The sequence below is a fragment of the Botryllus schlosseri genome, chromosome 4 (genome assembly GCF_051294905.1).
Source record: "Botryllus schlosseri isolate E-star chromosome 4, Bs_hap1, whole genome shotgun sequence".
NCBI lineage: Eukaryota > Metazoa > Chordata > Ascidiacea > Stolidobranchia > Styelidae > Botryllus > Botryllus schlosseri.
This window is the reverse complement of record NC_137239.1, coordinates 24205781-24226702: the sequence shown is the minus strand read 5'-3', so window position 1 is coordinate 24226702 and position 20922 is coordinate 24205781. Positions and strand designations below refer to the sequence as shown.

The following is a 20922-nucleotide window of genomic DNA, read 5'->3' as shown; positions in this document are numbered from 1 at the left end:
GGTATTATTTGCATAGATTAAACGTACTTCCCCCACCGACGCACTTTTATTATTGAATTCTGCCGTGCAGTTCGAATCCCCTTCGCACGAATTAACTTATTTTTCTTGTCCTAGCTATCCACCGCTCTTGCTTCTTATCAACAAGTTTATCTAAAGCAGGGTTAGCCAACCGGCGGCCGTTGAATGGAATTTGTGCGGCTTTCGAAACGTAATTCAATTATTATGTGTTGGCGGCCGCCGACATGCATATTCAATTTACAAATTGACTTCCAATATGAATTAATATGGAAATTTGGAAAAATAGAAGCGTCCTTTGCAATCTGACACCGCAGTACAGAAGTGAACAGCATAGGAAATTGATGCGCCTCTTATAGATAAACCAACTTGAAATCGTGTGCTCCTCACAAAAGAAATTTTTTACTGGTACGTTTGGGCGATTTCAATATAGTTCCATTATGTACTGACAATCTTGATGGGGGGTCGAGAAATCATAGCTAGGATGCAGCAACGTGACTAATAACAATTATCCCACCCGAAGATCAATCATCATTTATGATCTTCCCGAGTTTTTCTAAAACACTCGCACCCATTAACTCTACCGGCGAATCTGATCGCATGGGCCGAGAAAGCCTAAATAAGTGTTTGATAGTAATATGTGAAACTACTAATATTATTGACGAAAGTCATTCCCGAATACGAAACGATTTTCGCGGCTCGCGCGACCATAACGGGTCCCAGAAATTACTCACAATGATCACTCGCAATTTCAGTGTGTGTAGTATGCCGATGCGAATAAATCGATTAGTCCGGAGTTCACGGGAAATGGACATGGGTGGTTTAACATGGATATTTGGCATCCAGTTCCTTCATGACAACTATGTCCGGGAATGCGGCCGTATATAGGCGACATGAGTAATCGCAATGTGACCGTGAATAGCAAAAAGGTTAACTAGCCATGATCCAAAGTAACAAATCATAGCTCCTGTTGAAAAAGCTAGCAATAGCAGGAAGCATCATTCTAATACACAATATCAATAGTAATACTCTCCCGCCGCAGATCGAATATATCCGATGCATATTCTCCATTGGATGTGGTGCTTCTGTCGATGACGTTTCGTCTCTCGTCAAGAACTGTAATTTGAAGAGAGTAACATTGATATACTTGGATGAACCTTATATGTTGCAAGGAGACGAATTGAAGAAAGCCCAGAAGATTGCAAGTGATATCTATGCTGAGTTGGAAGTTTTACCATGTCAGTCATCATTTGGTTAGGTATATCATTAGGTAGAGGTGTTATATTAGGTATGTATAATATGTGTCATCATTTTACGTTAAATTCTCATTTCACGTGACATGCCTAATAATGCGTTATCAACGCAACTTGAAATCTTTAGGCTATAACATGTTATGGCGTAACATAGTGTCGTTACCATGGTTACCTGATAACGAACGGTAATAGTGAATAGTAGTGTGGTTCGACATTCTATATTTTACACGAATCATTGTTTTACGCATGATTTCCCATGCGTTGCTGATTGTGAAGTTGTTTAGGAATTCTATCATTTTCGAAGTAAAATGTCGTTTTAGTGCGTCCAAAAACTACTTTTCACTTGACAACAAAATCATGATTTCAACATTAAAAGCTGTAGTAATCAACTCAAAGTACTCAAATAAGTGAACGAGTCGCAATAAACTAGTTGAGTACTAGAGAAAAGTAGAAGCACTTCGCAGCTGATGATGCCCCAGATTTTAGGGTTGTTATAAAGATACATAGAGCTTAATGAGGGGGTGATGAGTCGAAAAAATTTGGAGGATAGGATAGGATAAAATACAGTTCTTTATCTATATCTTTTGCGACATCTGGTGAGCATACTGACACCCATTGGTTCTGAAAGTCGCTAACACGAGTTCCTGAATGATCAGAGATGCGTTAAAGCAGTGACGGCTCGTCCTATAGGGCAACTGGGGCATTGCCCCACCTAAAATTCTGTTCAATAACAATTGCTTACTATTTATAGACGCACAGCAATCTATATATACCGAAATCACAGCGAAAATCGTATTCTTCTTGTCCTTTCGCTTGTAAATACCGTATATAGCGAAGTCTCTGCGAAAATCGAATTCTCTTCTGTGCTTTCGCTTTACGAATGCCTAACTGGGGCATGCCCCGGTAGCGCTCATAACAAGCTTTTACTGCCTATTCTCTCAAAGCCGCGCACAATAAAGAAACGGTGATTTACTCTCTCCTATTCATAAAATTACCGAGCAACCGGGGCAAAATAGGTCTGTGCCCATAAGGTGTGGTGTAACAATCGTATCTATATCTCAACTCGGTCACCGTCATATGCGTTTAGTCTACCTTTGCTGGTATAGGTCGATTTTGATGGTGTTTCACACCATGATAATTCTTGAAACTTGGTATGTCATGTCGTGATGGTGGTATTTAACACTGCCCCAAGTTTCAGTAATTCCGTTTCCGAAGTTGAGTGTATGCTGATCCGTCATGTATCGCAAACAGATTTTACTCAAATGCCGGTATTGGTATCCATTGATTTTGACGATGTTCCATACCGAGATCGGTCATGACTAGGGCAATTTTTTTTTACCTAAAAAACAGAAGATTTTGACCTAAAAAATCTAAATTTTGACCTTTTTTGACCTAAAAAAACTGAAATTTGACCAAATTTTGACCTCACGTATGCAAATTAGGTGTTTTCGCAAATAATGTTAAAATTATACTACTTATCTTCATTTCTGGTTGGAACTGTCTGTCCTTACAAAGTAGTTTGGGCTGAAAAAACGTTTTTGGCTCAAAAACTGACAGATTTTTACATGAAAAACTAGTATTTTAACGAAATCTGGCCCTATGAAGAATTCCAGTAGTTACATTACGTATTCTGGTGGAAATAATTAAAATTTGTTGTAGTACAACGAAAGATCCTTTCCTACATTCTCGGGTAGAAAGTGTCTGTCCTTACTACGTAGCTTGTCAAGAACGGAGAAAGAACGTTCAACAGCAGCATTTGTTGGCTGACAACACTCAAGTTGTGTGCACACTGCTGGTGACAAACCGTGTTGCTTCATTCTGACAATGTTGTCTATATCACAATTTTTCAGCTTGCGCTTCTTGATATAAGAACCATGCAATGTCCAAGCAGTCTTGCTTCAGCTAGGATATTGCGGTACGTTGACCATAAAACCATGTCACTATTTGTTTCATTTGACCATTTATGATTCACAATGAGCAGACGATGGTCCGTTTACAACGGTAGGCCTATAAAGTAGGCTACAAGCTGTAAAATATCAAATGATAAGTTCACCGACAGCGCAAAATCTACGATAAAAACGAAATGCAGAGGTCAAAAAATGTTTGACTTTGTAAACAATTTTGACAAATTTTGACTAACGCTACAATTTTGACCTAATTTTGACTTTTTTTGACATGTCAAAAAAAATTGCCCTAGTCATGACATTTAGCACGGTAAGTCTTAATGTTAGTGTCGAACGCTGTACCAAGTTTTAAGTTTGTCCTTGAACTATGTTATTGGTAATTTCGTTTCCTAAGTCGAGTGAGAGCTGACTCGTTATTTATCGCTAACAGATTTTACGCAAAGCCGGTATTGGTCTCTATTGATTTTAACGATGCTCCTTACCAAGATCCGTCATAAGCTTTTGCACGGTATGTCTTGATTTTAGTATCGAACGCTGTGCCAAGTCTGAAGGTTGACACTCAATGATTAGGACAGTAATTTCGTTATCAAGGTTGAGTATGGTAGCGATGTGCGCTGATCTGACACTTGAGCCTACAATAGGGTTGCCATACGTCCGGAATTTCCCGGACATGTCCGGAATTTCACTGTTCAAACTAGCGTCCGGGAGGAATTTCTAAAATATGCCAAATGTCCGGAATTTTGAAGACTTGTGTCGTAGGCTCATAATTTTTTCGTAAATCACCATAAAAACAATATTTTTTTGAAATATTTATGCTGATGCATGATATTTTTCTTCGCGCTGCGCGCGATTTACTATCACATTTGTTGATTTTCATATGGAGACTACCACCCTCGCAAAAACTGCAATAAAATATAAATAAAAACAATCTTTATTTACTGGAATAAGCCTAATTGTAATCGCAATTATAGGAGAACGGTATATTCATAGAGATCGTTAAAACCGTTTAAATGCTTTATTCAAATATAGTGGTTCCAACCGGGGGGGGGGGGTCGTCTGCCTTTATTCGGGGGTTTGCGAATATGTTGAATGTAATCAGCTGCCAAAATAGCCCGTGAGTAAGTCCGGGCAAAGGTGCTGACTTCTTTTAGTAATCAGCTCGTCAAATTTTGATAGGGCCACGGAACATTTTCAAATTGGAGATGGAGTCGCGACCATAAAAGCTTTGAAACCACTGGATGTTGGGTGTTTATAAAGCTCCGTGGTGCGCACCGGCGTAAGGCTGATAAACAATCTTATCGGTAGGACATGAACATGACTTAACCATGTGCATGTGCAATTACGCTCCCTGTATTTTCGAACTCATCATCCTCCACCAGCTCTAGCGCTATCTCTGATGATGTGGGCGGAGAGCAGTAGCTATATAGTAATATATGGAACGACCAATATTATTTACAGAATTCATTCAAATAATTTAACGACCAGATTCATATAGCAAGTACCCCTCCCCCCCCCCCCCAGAAGCTGCATCGATTACCCTATAGTGTGGGCTCAAAATCATTGTATATTTGGGCGGTAGGAGGCTGTAACCATGTGCTTTCGGTCCCGGTGACACAACACACAGACACACATTCCTGAACCGGATCATGACCAGCACCTCTGGTCTCTGAGCAAAGCTTTGCTAGTGTGACGTCATGACTCATTTTGAAATCCACTAGTGGGCGCTAAAGCGTGTCCGGAATTTGGGTTTCTGAAATATGGTAACCCTAGCCTACAACGCATTACGGATTTCACGCCAGAGCCGGTGTATCTGTGCTAACGTTAACTGTGTTCCATACTGAGATAGGTAATGAGATGATGATATCATGGATATCATGAAACAGTTTACTAACATTCTCGGTTTGCATTCAAATATTTACTTTTATATTATATTCTCCAATGTCAATTTCACCGTGAAATTGTGGCCTACAAGCCATTTGCTGACAACCCTCTGTCAAGCGCGACAGGCCGATACCTATTTTGTTTTCGATGGCGGCTAACAGCTGATCACTTGATCAGCCTATTCCTCGGTAAATTTTACGCAAAATTCGGTGTTGGTCAGTTCGTATTAATTTTGGCAGTGTAGCATACCATGAGCCATGAGGCTACTTCTCAATGATGTCATGTAACAGTGTACTAAGTTTACGGCTTTCATCCACGTATTTATTCGGTAATATATTTTCCAAAGACGATTTCGCAGCAGACCTATAGACAGTAATATAGCCGTATGTGTCGTGTTACAGTCTCCAGTTTCAATGCCAAAATCTCCTATGCTGTACCGAGACAAAATTTCCGAGGCTGCTATTCTTAGTTCTTCAGAATGATGTTTTGGATTCAATATGACAGGCCCAATCTATGAGATAACAATTGCGTATGTGTCCGAACTCGTTGACCTTTCCAGATAGACTCGAGTTATCGTTACAGTCATTTCCATTCCTGCAGATAATTAGTCAGGTCAAGTGCGAACATGAACCGTGTTGAATCTTGGTTCCGTACGCCGTTTACGCAGTCACCGCACTTCAAGTCACAGCTCACCGGTAGACCTCTCGTGGCACATACGTTAAAATCACTGTTGTCGGGAAATTCATGTTGCCGTACCATAATTAAGTTACTTGTTTACGTTTGAAAACGCCATTGTGACGTCATGTTTATAAAAAGTCGCTTGCAGCCCTTGCCCCACCACCCGATATTGTCACGAGCCGCCACTGCGTTAAAGCGAGTAGAGTCTGAAGTAGATTTAGTTGAGGGCCGGTTACTTTTAGTGGTTAACAGATAATATTTATTTCTAAATTGCAAGATCTCATATATCATCGCAACTAATGCAAGATGACCATACACAGCAAGTGAGCGAAATATTGTAAAATATTTTCAGTTACCGCGATACATGGGCTATATCACGCTGCTTCTATAACACTTTCACTGAACAAAAATTACGAAAAATCATCCTGGAACTACTTGCAGCATTTTGAAATCGAAATATTATAAAGTAAGAAGTCTTGTCTAACAACTGTTACAGCAAGTGAAAATGGAAGTATTCTAACATTGTAGCCACTTGATTAATCAGTGCAAGTAGGCAACACTTCTTTACTTCTCTGACAAGGTAGAAGTAAAATTAGTTATGGATCTCGATTTGGATTTGAAATTATATTTAGTAACGGGATTTGGATTTTAGCCCAGCGCGTACATCTTTTACTAGCAAGTATTTAGTATATTTGCAAATTATTTCTCATTTCAGTGGCTCGGGAAGCAGATGCCTGGCAGCTACTCCACATCGGATTTTATTCCAGGTGAGTAGATGTCGCAAATTTTTACCGTTCCAAGAACGAGAGTTGAGATTTAACATTCCATTCCGTGCTCGATCCATTCTCATATGCGGGTCATTCTAAACCTGGACAACAAACGTTGGAACCACCACATTCCCAAATCTTCTGACAATTGGCACATGCATAGATGAGTTAATAACGAACACAATAAACTTATTTTAGGGCTCAAATGTTACAACATTTTTAAAATTCATGATTGTCTGCACATTTCAGATCAAAACATTCAAGCGAGTATGTTATCATGTGAAAGCTGGCTTCAAAGACAATTTTTTATACCTGTTTCATTTTGGATTTTTCACTTTAAGGTGGTGCAATTGCATTCTCAAGAGTACACTGCATTTGTACATGAAAATGCGTTAGTTTGGAATATGGTAGAGCAGTAGTTCTCAACGGGAATAAAATTTATTTTTGTGCTTGGCATATTTTGTTAAAATAATGAGTTATATACACCATGCGAGATGAAAAATGCATCATGACATCGTAAAAGCTGTCGCGTTATTATATTGCAGCTAGCGGACATTTGACGTGCCACAATTATGGGTGGAATGTCAGTTACCAAAGATTTTTCTGATATCAGAGCATTTCAGCATTGTAGCCTAATCTGGGTTTATGGTATATCCTAAACTGTAGGATATTGTTTTTATCATTACCAGAGTCAGTTTAAATTAGAGTTACCACACGCCCTTCTTTAGGTTTTTGAAAATGTCCTCCGAGGACGCCTAAATTGGGGTTACCAGATTTTGGAAATCTAAAAAGAGGACACTTTTTCAGAATTTTCAGACATGCAAAACCTGAGGAGAATTCTCAAAAAATGGTAAATTTTACCCACTTCGTTGTCGGTTGACTAAAAAAAGGTCAACTTCCCGCTCAGCTCCCGAAAAACCCGCCGGAGCATCACTTCGGTGCTGCTTTACGGCATCTCAGTCGGATTTTGCAATAAATATGACCTAAATTTTTAAAAAAGGTGGGCAAAATCTCAAAAAGAGGACAAAGGGGCGTCCTCCGAGGACACTTTAAAAAAAAATCAAAAAAGAGGACAAATCCTTTTAAAAAAGACGAATTGCAACCCTAGCCTGACTGTCCTCCTTTTTAAGATTTTGTCCTCTTTTTCTAGAATTTTGGTAAAATTTACAGCCAAAATGAACTGAGATGCCGTAAGTTTGAAAATTTTGAAGAAGTGTCCTCCTTTCCCGATTCCAAAATATGGTAACCCTAAATTAAATAAGCTTTGATTTGCCTTTGATCGGAACTAATCAATAACAATTTAAATATATTATTCATTGTTTCATAATAATAGCAGTTTTTGTTAACCATTTTAGCTTGTGCTTTCCATAGGATTTCTCGTATCCTTGTCGAATTTCAACACCAATTATGATGGTACCAACCAAAAATCCCATTCACATTAAACCGCGTGTAGCGCGAAGAATATATTTTAGTTGAAAGAAAAAGCCCTGAAAATATTCCACTTTTTTTCGGTTTGCAAAATACTTTTAAGCTCTAGATAGCATATAGGCCTAATCGCACATTGCATCTCGTACGTACCCCCTGATGTATTGCTGCCTACACCAAAGGCATCGATGGACCCGTGGTTAAGACCCCCTGGAATAGAAATGTCCGATATTGGAGAATCCATTGGGATTACAGCTGTGGAGCGTACCATCACTACGTTTCTCGCCACCGGCGATGTAATTAATTATACATCATGGGAGCAACAGAATGCCAATGTTTCCATACTTACATGATTAGATAACCATATACGCTAGGCAACGCAAGCTACGACCTTCCGATATCTTACTATTCTCCATGACAGATTGATAATTTGTTGGTCGTACACGATCACGGCATTCCGGGTCCCTCTCTGATTTTAGCGTTCAACCCGACTCAATTGGAGTCACTCATCATCATTTTATCACCCAGCAGCCAGTCCGAATTCTAGTAATTTTATGAACGGTCGCACCCAAGTCCAAATCACAAATTTGAGTCACAAATCATCAACAGGTCATGTTTTATCATCACGAACTAGAAATGTAGCATAATAGCTGATCTTCCACCACATGGTAGCTATTGGAAGTGTTTTGATAATGAAGTTTGGTGAGATTTCAGGTTTTGGAGTAGCTTAAGAGTGAACTTTAAGTTCTCAAATTTAAAAAAGATGTTGGCGGTTGAATATCTATAAAAAGGAAAATTTTGACCTAAAAAATCAAAATTCTGACTTTTTGGACCTAAACAAACTGAATTTCAACAAAATTTTGACCTAACGTGTGCAAATTAGGTGTTTTCCCAAATAATGTCAAAATTTTACCACTTATCTACATTTCTGGTTGGAACTGGCTGTTCTAACTAAGTAGTTTGGCATAGAAACAGGCAATTTTATACATAAAAAAATAAACAATATTTTAACGAAATCTGGCCCTATGAAGAATTCAAGTGGTTGCAATACGTATTATGGTCGAAATAATCAAAAATATTTGTAGTACAACGAGAGATACTTTCATACATTCTTTTGTAGAAAGTGCATGTACTCACTAAGAAACTTGCCAAGGGCCTTCAACTGCAGCAGTTGTTGGCTGACAACCGTCAAGTTGTGCGTACACTGCTGGTGAGACACCATGTTGCTTCATTCTGACAATGTTGTCTACATCACAATTTTTCATCATGCGCTTCTCAATATAAGAATGATGCAATGCTCAAGAAGTCTTTCTTCAGTTAGGATATTGCGGTACGTTGACCATAATACCATGTCTACCGATTTGTTTTAGTTGACCGTTTATGATTCAAAATGAGCAGACAATTAGCCGTTTACAACAGTGGGCCTATAAAGTAGGCTACAAGCTGTGAAATATCAAATGATTCGTTCACCGACAGTGCAAAATCTACGATAAAAACGAAATGAAGATGTCAAAAAAATTTTGACTTCATGAACAATTTTAACAAATTTTGACCGGATGATAAAATTTTGACAAAATTTTGACAAATTTTGACATGTGACACGCCCTACTAATACACCAATGATGATGAGGATGATTAATAAGAAAGGCTACCCGCACTCCCGCAGTTTACCCGCGTCGATGTTTGAAATATTTTTTCTTCGACATTCAGAGCACTATCGGTAGAGTGTCTGCTCTCTATCAAAAAAATAACTTTAGATGTAAAAGCGGAGAAATTCAACAACCAACGGATAAACGGCAGGAGCAATGATTAGCTATTCTCTTTAATAAATACCCAAGAAAGAGCTCTTGGTTTCAAATACGTTATTGAAACATGATATACTGTCTTCAGGGATAGTGATGACTATATGCTGAGCCTAATACGGTGTGCCGAGTCAAAAAAGTATGGAAACTATCCGTCTACCAGTGGCGGCTCGTGACAATATCGGGTGGTGGGGCAAGGGCTGCGAGCGACTTTTATCAACATGACGTCACGATGGCGTTTTCCAACGTAAAAAAGTAACTTTGATATGATGGTCACATGAATTTCCCGACAACAGTGATTTTGACGTAGGTGCCGCGAGAGGTTTGCCGGTGAGCCGTGACTTGATGTGTGGTAACAAATGTTTTATTCATTTTTTTTTAATCAAAGGATTATTTTACATAATGTACGTGAACTAAGAATCGTCCCTATGCCGCGAATCAATTATCAGGTCATCCTTAGTAGCATGCGTTATGATTTCATGGTAGAGTTAGAGATTACGCAAATCGATAGGCCGTCCGAAAGTGTTTCGTACACGATCCTGGTGTGTTACGACCACTGAGCTGGTGGTTACGAGTTACGACCAGGTGATAGGCAACCAAAGCGGAGGTACCCGGCGTACGATTGGATCAATGGACTGGACAATTTCTATCATCATCATCATTGGTTTATTAGCAATTTTATCAGTTCAATACACCACAAAAATGCGATACAATGAAAAGACAGGAATATGTCGAAGCGACAAGGAGTAGTCTTCTAGACCTTTAATTTTCGCTCTAAAGGCAACTGCGTAAACTAGCCTACGTACGGAGCAAAGATTCAATACGATTCATGTTCGCACTTGACTTGACCAGACTAATTCCAATGACTAGAACTCGAGAGATTGCGTAAGCCTAACTGCAAAGGTCAACGACTTCGGACACATACGCAATTGTTATCTCATAGATTGGGCCTGTCATATTGAATCCAGAACATCAATTTGAATGGTCTTTGAAGAACTAAGGACAGCAGCCTCGGAACTTCGGTCTCGGAACAACATAGTACATTTTGGCCTTGAAACTGGAGATTGTGACGCAACACATACGGCTTACTGTCTGCTGCCAAATCGCCGTTGGAAAATATATTAATCAATAAATACATGTATGAAAGCCGTAAACTTAGCATACTGTTACATGAAATCATCGAGAAGTAGCATTCGCAATCTCATAACCCATTCCGGCATGGTACACTGTCAAAATCAATACAAACAGACGAACACCGAACTTTGAGTAAAATAGATCGAGGAATAGGCTGATCGAATGATCAGCTGTTAGCCGACATCGAAAATGAAATAGCTATCGCATTTGACAGGGGATTGTAAGCAAATGGTTTGAAGGCCACAATTTCACAGTGAAATGCACATTGGCGAACATAAAATTATGTGAATATTTGAATGCAAACCGAGAATCTTAGTTAGCTGTTTCATGCGATCATCGAGATATACCATTGGAAATATCATCACCGATCTCGTTATGGAACGCAGACTAGATTAGCACAGACAGACACCGGCTTTTCCGTGAGATCCGCAATGATGTAGGTAGGCTAAGTATCAGATCAGCGCGCATCTCTACCATACTCGACCTCGAAAACGAAATAACTGCCTCAATCATTGAGCGTCAACTTTAAGACTTGGCACCGCGTTCGATACTAAAATCAAGACATACCGTGCAAAAGCTCATGACAGATCTAGGTATGGAACATCGTTAAAATCAATAGAGACCAATAACGGCTTTTGCGTAAATCTGTTAGCGATAAATGAAGAGTCAGCTCTCACTCGACTTTGGAAACGAAATTACCACCCACATAGTTCAGTGACAAACTTAAAACTTATTACAGCGGTCGATACTAACATTAAGACTTACTGTGCCAAATATCATGACCGATCTCGGTATGGAACATCGTCAAAATCAATGGAGACCAATACCGGCTTTTGAGTAAAATCTGTTTGCTGTACAATGTACATGATAGATCAACACACACTGAACTTCGGAAACGAAATTACCACCCTTATCTTTGAGTAGCAAGCCTGAAACTTGGAGCAGTGCTAAATACTACCTTCACGACATATCGTACCAAGTTTCAAGAATTATCAGGGTGCGAAACACCGTCAAAATCGACATATACCAGCAAAGGTCGAGTCAACGCATATCACGGTAACCGAGTTCAGATATAGATACGATTGTTACATCACACCTTAAGGGCGACAGGCATAGTTGCCCCACTTGCTCGGCCATTTTACGAATAGGAGAGAGTAAATCACCGTTTCTTTATTGTGCGCGGCTTTGAGAGAATAGATAGTGAAAGCTTGTTATGAGCGCTACCGGGGCAAGCCCCGGCTAGGCATTCACAAAGCGAAAACACAGAAGAGAATTCGATTTTCGCAGAGACTTCGCTATGTATGGGCATTTGTTAGCGAAAGCACAAGAATAATGCGGGTTTCGCCGTGATCTCGGTATATACTGATTGCTGTGCGTCTATAAATGGTTAAATTGTTATTGAACAGAATTTTAGGTGGGGCAATGCCCCAGTTGCCCTATAGGACGAGCCGCCACTGCCGTCTACCATATTCCAAACCTACGCATTTCCATGTACAAATTCAGTGTACTCTTAAGACTGTATTTATACCAATTCACTGTAAAAAAATGAAACAGCTATGCAAAATTGTCCTTGAAGCCAGCTTTCATACGATACCCTACTCGTTTGAATATTTTAGTAGGGTTTTGAACAAGCCGCATTCTAACTTTTGTACCGCTTGACCGATTTCAGACCATCGATCAAGTTTCACCTCAATTTAACCTCCATCCCTACACCGCATGGCATTTAATACCACATGGGAATATAGACCATTAGACTAGCTACCCAGAAAACCGAGTGCCAAATCTCAACTGTAATCTAACATCTGTTTACGTCTTTTCAAATATTACATTGATAGAACCTGAATCCCGCAGATGTGAAATGAGCAGAAAATCGTCAATTTTCAAAATGACGTATCTTTTAACACCAGAGTTCAATGTACCTCACATAAAGTTTATTGTGTTCGAAATTAACTCATCTATGCATGTACCAAATTTCAGAAGATTTGGGAATGTGGTGGTTCCTGTTATGTTCGTGTATTTACGTTGGTATCGTTTCACTCTATTTTGTATAGGACTAGTAATTAGCGCCAATCATCATTTCGTTGAGTTTGCGTTGTATTTATACCCTGTGTTCTGTCATTTGCTGGTCTTTCGTTTAACTGTTCTCTGGATCGTGACGCTGCTTAAAGTTATTGTGCTGATAAAATACTAATTTCATATTGCAACCCCGTCGTACGAGTTATTGTTCAGCCAAGATCAAGAACATAACAGTTCCCACTTTTGTTGTCCAAGTTTGGAATGGCCCATGCTGTAAATGAAATAAATTTATTTAGATTCATTGTTGATGTGGTGTCGGATAGTGACGTCATAACGATGTCACACGATACATCAATTGTTTATTCTGCAAAAATATATTAGCGATGTCATGCATCCCAGTAAGTAGTAAAATTAGGCAAAAGTACTTTTATAATTGAAAAAAAGTAGAAGTACTCGGTTACTGACAACCTCTGTCAATGTATAGCACTAGAGTTGAGCTTCGGCAGTAATGTGTCCCTTCAGTGCATGGTTACTTTCTGCATCCAACAAATATCGGGTAATAAAAACTGAAGTTTGACGAGAGGCTCGCATTATTGACACGGCAAAAGTCGAAAAACAATCCGTCGGCATTGGTCAGTTACTGGAAATGAAAAATAGAGTTGACTGTCGGAATATATAGTTGCATGATTTGTAGAATCTATCGAAATAGTCATTGATTCGACTCGTACAGACGTTGGAGTCCATTTATTAATCGGGTTACAAGTTCAGGTATTGTAAATAAAGGTTTGAAAATTGCTGAAGTCAGTGAATTCAAAATATGATTACTGAGACGTGTTGTCGCATTCTTTTATTAGGTAATCGCAAGTGACAACTGACAAATGTTCCGTAAATACCGTATAGAAGAACGTGTTGTCAAGAATTGAGCTGCCCATTGCCGCAATTCCGCAATTAATATCAGTCAGACTTGTGCAACTATAGGATGATCAACTTTTCCAAATTATAGTGGAATTAATATTATAGCCGCACAACTATTTCAAAAGTAGATCAGAATTAGAATTACTGGATTCGCGAGAAATTGATCGTTTAATGAACTTCTGTTCATATGTTGATTCCGTCTTATAAGCATGAGAATAGCAAATATATGTACAGCAATCTTGGCTCGTTTCGTTCGAGGTCTCAAACTCAAATGTGCTCGCGGGCCGATAGTTTTTGATGACGCCGCGGGCCGCAGCATCAATAATCGGGATATTCAATGTATAGGTTGCAACTAGGCCTTATTTGACGGGTCCTTGCAGACAGGCATTTCACAAGCATCGTTGAAATGTGATTTAGCATTGCAATATTCACGCTTGACACGAAATAAAATCACATTTTCAAATATTTAAATAATTTATTTGTTTCGGGCATAATTTTTCTAATTGTTAAGCTATAGACATAATACGAGAGGATGCATCATGACATAGTAAAACTGTCGGGTTATTTTAGTGAAGCTAGTAGACCTTTGACGTGCCACAATTTTATTGAGTATATTTTAAAATATAATGAAAATTGGTCTGATATCAGAGCATTTGAGCGGTGTAACCTAACCATGGTTTTGTTATAGTCGTGATAAATATAGGCTATTGTTATTGTCATTGCCGAAGTCAAATTAAATCAGCGTTAGATTTTGCCATCGATTATTATTGGAACATATCAATAACAACTTGAATATATTAATTATTGAGCCGCAGTAATAGCATTGCTTCTTAGCCTTTTTAGCGATCGTACCCCTTGTGCTTCCAGTGAGATTTCTCATAGCGCCTGTCCATTTTCAACACAATTTCTGGGGGTACCTATATTGAAATCAGAAAGCCCATTCACACCAGACTATTTTCCAGTTGAATAAATTGGCCAAGAAAATATTCCACAGCATATAGGCCTAATTCCACAATGCATCTCGCAGACCCTGATGTGGTGCTTCGCATCCCCGATGAGGTCTACGGACCCTGGTAAGAACCCCTGGAATAGAAATGTCTAATCGGCGAATAATTCATTGGTGTTACAGCTGTAGAGCGCAGTGCTACCCTACTCGCCTACGATAAAAACATGGACAATAAGAGAACAAACATCACCCAGCATGTAACCAACTATACGTCACAGGGGTCATAGAATGCCAATGGTTGCCATACTGATTTGATTATATACCCTGACCTGATTATAGTTATATACCCTGAGCAGCGCAAGCTACGACCTTTTGATAATATTAGTATTCTCCATGACAGTTTCATAGATTATTGCGCCTGCAGGATTAACAAGACAGCGTTTCGATTCGCAAGTCCTTGTCTGATTTTAACATTTGATCCGACTCAACTCGAGTCATTTTTAAATAATCACCAGTCAATCCGAAACGCAGTAATTTGACGAGGAGGTCGCACCAAACCAAATCACTATTTCAAGTCACGAATCATCAACGGGTCATGATCTATCGTCATGAACTAGAAATGTAACGGGATAGCTGATCTTCTACCGCATGGTAGCTTCTAAAAGTGATGTGATAGTGAAGTTTGTTGAGAGTCGAGTGATTTTTGTAGTGGTTTTAGATTGAACTTTAAGCTCTTATATCTAAAAAATATATGGCGCTTGAATATATTGCCGAATACTGGAAATTCCCAAATGCCGTCGCGGGCCGCACAAAATGTTCTTGCGGGCCGCGGGCCACGTGTTTGAGACCTCTGTTCTATACAGTTCACTCAGTAGCATTAACAAGAAACCAGAAATTAAATAAGAACTAGACTGGAAGCATAGAAACAATTCACAAATTTGATTAGAATTACACTACCGGCATTTCGCTCAAATTAGACTACTACAATCACGGTATCTAGTTGTTTAAGTCTGACACTAGAATGCTTATCATCACCAAGTTATGGTTACCTGGATGATGAAATGCACGTCCTATTTTTACGGCGATTCCACTCATACGGATGATGCTCTTGCACTAAAAAGACACTTTCAAAGGAAGAAAGTGTTGAGCTACTTTTCCAAATGTCATTGGTACTCGATATTGTCAACTACACGGCAATTTCTCTTAACGAAATGTAAACTGTCCACAAAATCCTCTAACCAGTCCCCCTGTCCACCTGCCAATGTCGCTTCCAGAGGTACGATGTGTTGGTAAATGCTTTTACTGAATAAACATTTGGCAAATCAATTGATGGTGTGCCGAAGATAGCTGAGAACCGTTCTGCGTAAGTGTGAATCGTGGAGAGGGCTCCACATCAAAATTGACCTAATGTAGTATTCAATGACACAATCGTTTTCTATTCTGGTATTTGACGGGATTATGATGCAAAATTGCGTTAACCAATTCAAAAAGGACATTACATCTAGTTTGGTATCACATAGGAAAGGTCCAATATACTTGTAGATGACGTCAGAGCAATTGATACTGGTATGAGCGCAGATCCCCTGCGAAAATTAATTTCCATCTGAACTGTACAATCGCATACACACTCGTAGCGAGAAGAGTGTTTATTTCCAGCCGTGTACAACTGTACATTGCACACTGCACAACCCTTGATATGTGTGTGTGTATATGCAGATACACCATGGTAGACGAAATCAATCTAACTCAGACTTATACGATACCGCACTATCAATCGACTACAGCAGCTTAACCCAAATTATACATGCAAATATGAACGTAGGAAGATATGCACATAGCATAGGCGCCTAGTTACGGGGTGGCGGGGTGGCGCAGTCACCCCATGACACAGTTTTGGGGTGGCGGTCACCCCATGCAAAATGCTTAAACGCCCGCCGTCTGCGCTGTCAATTAGCGATTCCGTGATATCGCGTAAATGCCCACTATTTACCATTAACCAATACGCGTGTGAATTATAGAATACTCAGCCTCGTCGGCGGCGACGAACTAGTGCTTAAAACGCCCAAGCATAGTGTAATCCGTGATTAGTAATCACTAGGGCAAGCTTTTTTTGCTGTTAAATCCGCGGAAAATTGCATTTATTTTTGACAAAAGTTGCAGTAAAAAGTTGCACTAAAAGACCAGCTTTTGCTCGGTTGACTGAAAAAAGGTTAACTTTCCAGTGTCACTCCCGAAATACAGCTTCCCATCCGCATTCTCTATTGATTGACTAAAAATGGTCAACTTTCCGGCTCAGCTCTCGAAATACTCGTAAGAAAGTTACTTCAGTGCTGATTTACGTTGTTTCAGTCGAATTCGGCCGTGTATTTCACCAAAATCGAAAATACTTTCATAAAAAATCGAAAAAGTTGAAAAATGTTGCAAAAAGTGGCATGAAAAAAAATAGACAAAAGTTGCAAAACGTTACACTATAAGATTCCTTCTAACAGCTTAAATCAGCATTCTACATATCTTCCGAGTATTTATAGGAAGCTGCTGGAAGCTGTAAAAAAAGTTGCAAAAGTTGCAAAAGCTTGCCGTAAGTACTCACAAATCATACAATCGAAGCGACCTCGTATAGACCGCGTCGATTTCAACACACTTGCGCTAAGAAACAGCATGTCCTCTCTTGACCACACGAACGAATTCACGTTTCTCCCAATTAAATTCTATTTGCGCGCATATTCGTTTACAAAATAATTCTTGAGTTAGTTTCGTGATAGTCTTTTTAATTGGAGCGCGAAATAGGAAAGTGTGTTTGTGTATGCCTGCGAATATAGAAAGTCATTCCTGCGCAAAGTGCGCATATTCATTACTCTGACAAGGCTTTGCTAACTTTTATCGGGAAATGCAGCAATGCAGCTGCAATGAGCAGACGATTTTTGCGATGTCAGACTCGGAACCTCATTGTGCTGTACGCAAGTTGAGGAATTAACTGATTAACTGATCCTTGCTCTATACCATTTTTACGTAGATTTACCCCGATTAACCCCGAGAAAGCGTGGCAGGCCCGAGACGGGATAGTTAGGCCAGCGATGATATATTTCGTACCAGGCCTATTGCCGACCCAATCGTAAAGGCCAGCGATTGTATGGTTCGCACCAGGCCTATTGCAGATGCGATTCTTCAAGCTTGCGGAATTAGGTTTGTTGGAGACGCGATTAATCAGGCCAGCGACGATTGCCGAGCGCGCGGCAATCAATGACAATTTCGCGATAATCTCAGCGGGAGATCGCGTTGCGTTTCTCGTTAGCTATCATCTGTAGGCTACTAATTCTTGTATGCTTTATGCATACGAATTCCCTCGATGTCACTTGTCAGTGTTTAATTTGTTATTAATACTGCGCATTGTGCAGTGCATGGCGTTGAATTACGTTGTCAAATATTGATGCAACAAGAGATTCTCTGCGGCGGAAATTATGAATTTAATCGATTAGTCTGAGCGGGAACCCTCTATGTTCCAATAAACTTCATTGCTTGACGGACTCTATCGGAGGCAACCATGTTGCGGAACGAATTTCAAACCATCGGGATTTGTATTCGCATTAATAAGGTTGCGGCAGTCGCCCATATTGCTCCTGCTGCAATCAGTGGTGGCTTTTGGGGTAGGCGAGGAGGGCGGTCGCCCAGGGCTCCCCCTGGTCCAGGCCCCACTCTTTGGTTTTAGCGCTTTATTCAAGGGTTGTAGCGAATAGCCGTGGAAATCCCTGTACCAATCAAGAAGATGATTTCGTTCCGATGAGTCAATCTTCAAATCTTCGCATTTGTTACTAAAGTCCGATGGAACGACAATAGTCTCTGCATGCCTGTTAACTTGGTAGGCTAAAGGAGGATCTGCGGGGCAGAGCCCCCCAGAAGCTGCGATTACATACTAATAGCCCCCTCCGCCCTCGGAAATCTCGCCCAAGGCTGCCCCAATCGTAGGGCCACCACTGGCTCCGGGCTGATATTAACCAGCGCGTTGTCAGTATTAAAACACTACGTGCGTTAGTCAGTGAGTTTCATATTAAAAACTAGAAATCCCGTCCTTTTGAAACGTCAATTCCCAATTTGTATTATCGATGCTGCGTATACTGCAAATTAGCGAGAATCGTTTGCATGCGAAATGGGTCATCGATATATCATGTGCACTATCGTCGGTGATCTGATTTAGCGCGGCTGCATGCAGGCCTGCAACCGTCCGCAGAAAACACTTTCGCCAAACAGTAACAATCTCTGAGTGTAATATTGTTTGTGATTATGTATCTTTTTGAATAAAACTTATGCCCGCGTCTAAACAAATTGTGCTTGTTGCCATTGCCGAATTTGGGTATTAAGGTATGACTATAGCGCACCCTGTTATTGTAATTATTGCGAGTTTGCGGCAAGTCTGCAGTTTCGGTATCAGCGCAACCTTGCCGGCGGATTGTACAGTCCGATAAAATATATCACTACTATGTATTTCGCACAACGTACTGATGCTGATTGCAGCAAACTAACGACCGTTATGAGATGTAAAAATTCGACCTCATCGCTAGAAACTTAGATTTCTTCGCGCGCTCTGAGAAACACCATTTTCTATCGCGATTTGACGACCAAATATACGTTCACCTTCTACAACTTAAAGTGCAACATTTGCATCGATGAGGGCCGCGAGCCGCGTTTAAAATATTTTGTGAACCATTTTTGTGATAAATATTCTCTGAGCGCAAAGTTGAATAGTTTTTTATTGTGTGTGCCTGGTAGTGGTGTGCCCATAATAATAATCCAGTTATGATTTGCGAACGTAAATCGGGAAATGCGGCAATGCAGTAAAAATCGATGTTTTATTTGGAAAACAATTGTCGCGATGCGAGCTACTCAATACCAAGTAAAAACCCGTTGTGTTGACGGTAAGTAATAATTACTAATTGACCGCACGCGCTTGTAATGATCTTAGCGGAGATCGCGTCGCGTGCACAAACGAATCTCGCGTATTGGTCGCGGCCGCGCGTAACACTGATAATACGAATTGTTGAATTGCAACTGTAAATTAGCATCAGAAGGGTCCTTTCAGAAGGACGGGGTTTTGCGTTTCAAAAAGAGGGGGTTTCGACGCCCCCTGGCTACACACCCGCCGCCCCATGCAAAAATAAAAGTCGGCGCCTATGCACGTAGGCACTTAGAATTTATGAATAATTCTGAGTTAGGTTATTTTTTCATGTACCACTCTTTTTGGATATTTAGGTGTGAATTCACGCTCTTCGCTAAGAGTGCATGGGGCAAGTTGGCCGTGATCATCTCAAGCGTCCAAATAGTTTGCAGACGAAATTATTTATTAAAGATATATTTTCAGAGGGGAAGAGAAATGGGAACCCGAAACCGACGACAGCGATACTGACGAATCCGAAACCGACGATGCTCACGTTCACACCGACGATGCCTATGCCTCATAAGAACATACAATTTTCCGTCAACTAAACTGAGATGCGACGAACAGAAGAAATACGTTGTATTACCGAGCTCGAGCTGAGTCTTTTGCGCACCTGTGATGAAATGAACACGAACACGTGATTCATCCTACCATACTATTAATTTTGTGCATATTAGAAATACGTAACAAATCTTTGCGCAAAGTTTAACTATCATTCCGGGAAACTTGATAACTAGGTTGAAGATTTTACTGCGTAAACTAATTTAACCGATTCAAAAATAACCGATGTTTCGCTTCAATAGAGTTGGAGCCGTTATGATGCATGATTTCATTCTTATGTAACCATTTGTTCGCAAGTTAGAATTGAATAGAGGGATTTCAAAATTGATTGCATTGTCTTGCATGGTGATTCGTGTCGTATTGTATATTCCGAAGTAGCCACCTGGTTTCGTTTCCAAATAATTACGATAAAAAAATGTTGAAGCATGATTTTGCTTGAAATCGTTTTATCAACAATCGTTTGTCTGATTTTAGTTAACTACACTAGTCGACCTGATTGTTTTTGTCAAAATGATGACTATACTGAGTCGCTGAAGTCGCTTTTTTCCTATCACGTCAAAATTTTTTACAATCTGATATTTAAAATTTTGCATTTCAGTGCGGAAAACAGCCTGTTCTGTGGCGTATTTCCTGCTGTTACGTCATAGCTATAACCATTGTAACGTCGTCAGAGGTGATGAAAGTATTTACCATAG

The 20922-nt window shown here is 39.9% G+C and overlaps 1 protein-coding gene across 1 annotated transcript in view; it reads left to right on the top strand.

The window, feature by feature from the left end:
* The window catches only part of LOC145438296 (uncharacterized), a 65815-nt gene extending 45159 nt beyond the window's left edge, over positions 1 to 20656 (top strand). The window contains exons 8-9 of the mRNA XM_080315689.1: positions 6447 to 6498; positions 20090 to 20656. Of these exons, the coding sequence (XP_080171815.1) occupies positions 6447 to 6498; positions 20090 to 20214 (177 nt within the window). The 3' untranslated portion in view covers positions 20215 to 20656. The remainder of the gene's footprint in view (positions 1 to 6446; positions 6499 to 20089) is intronic.
* The last annotated feature ends 266 nt before the right edge of the window (positions 20657 to 20922 follow it).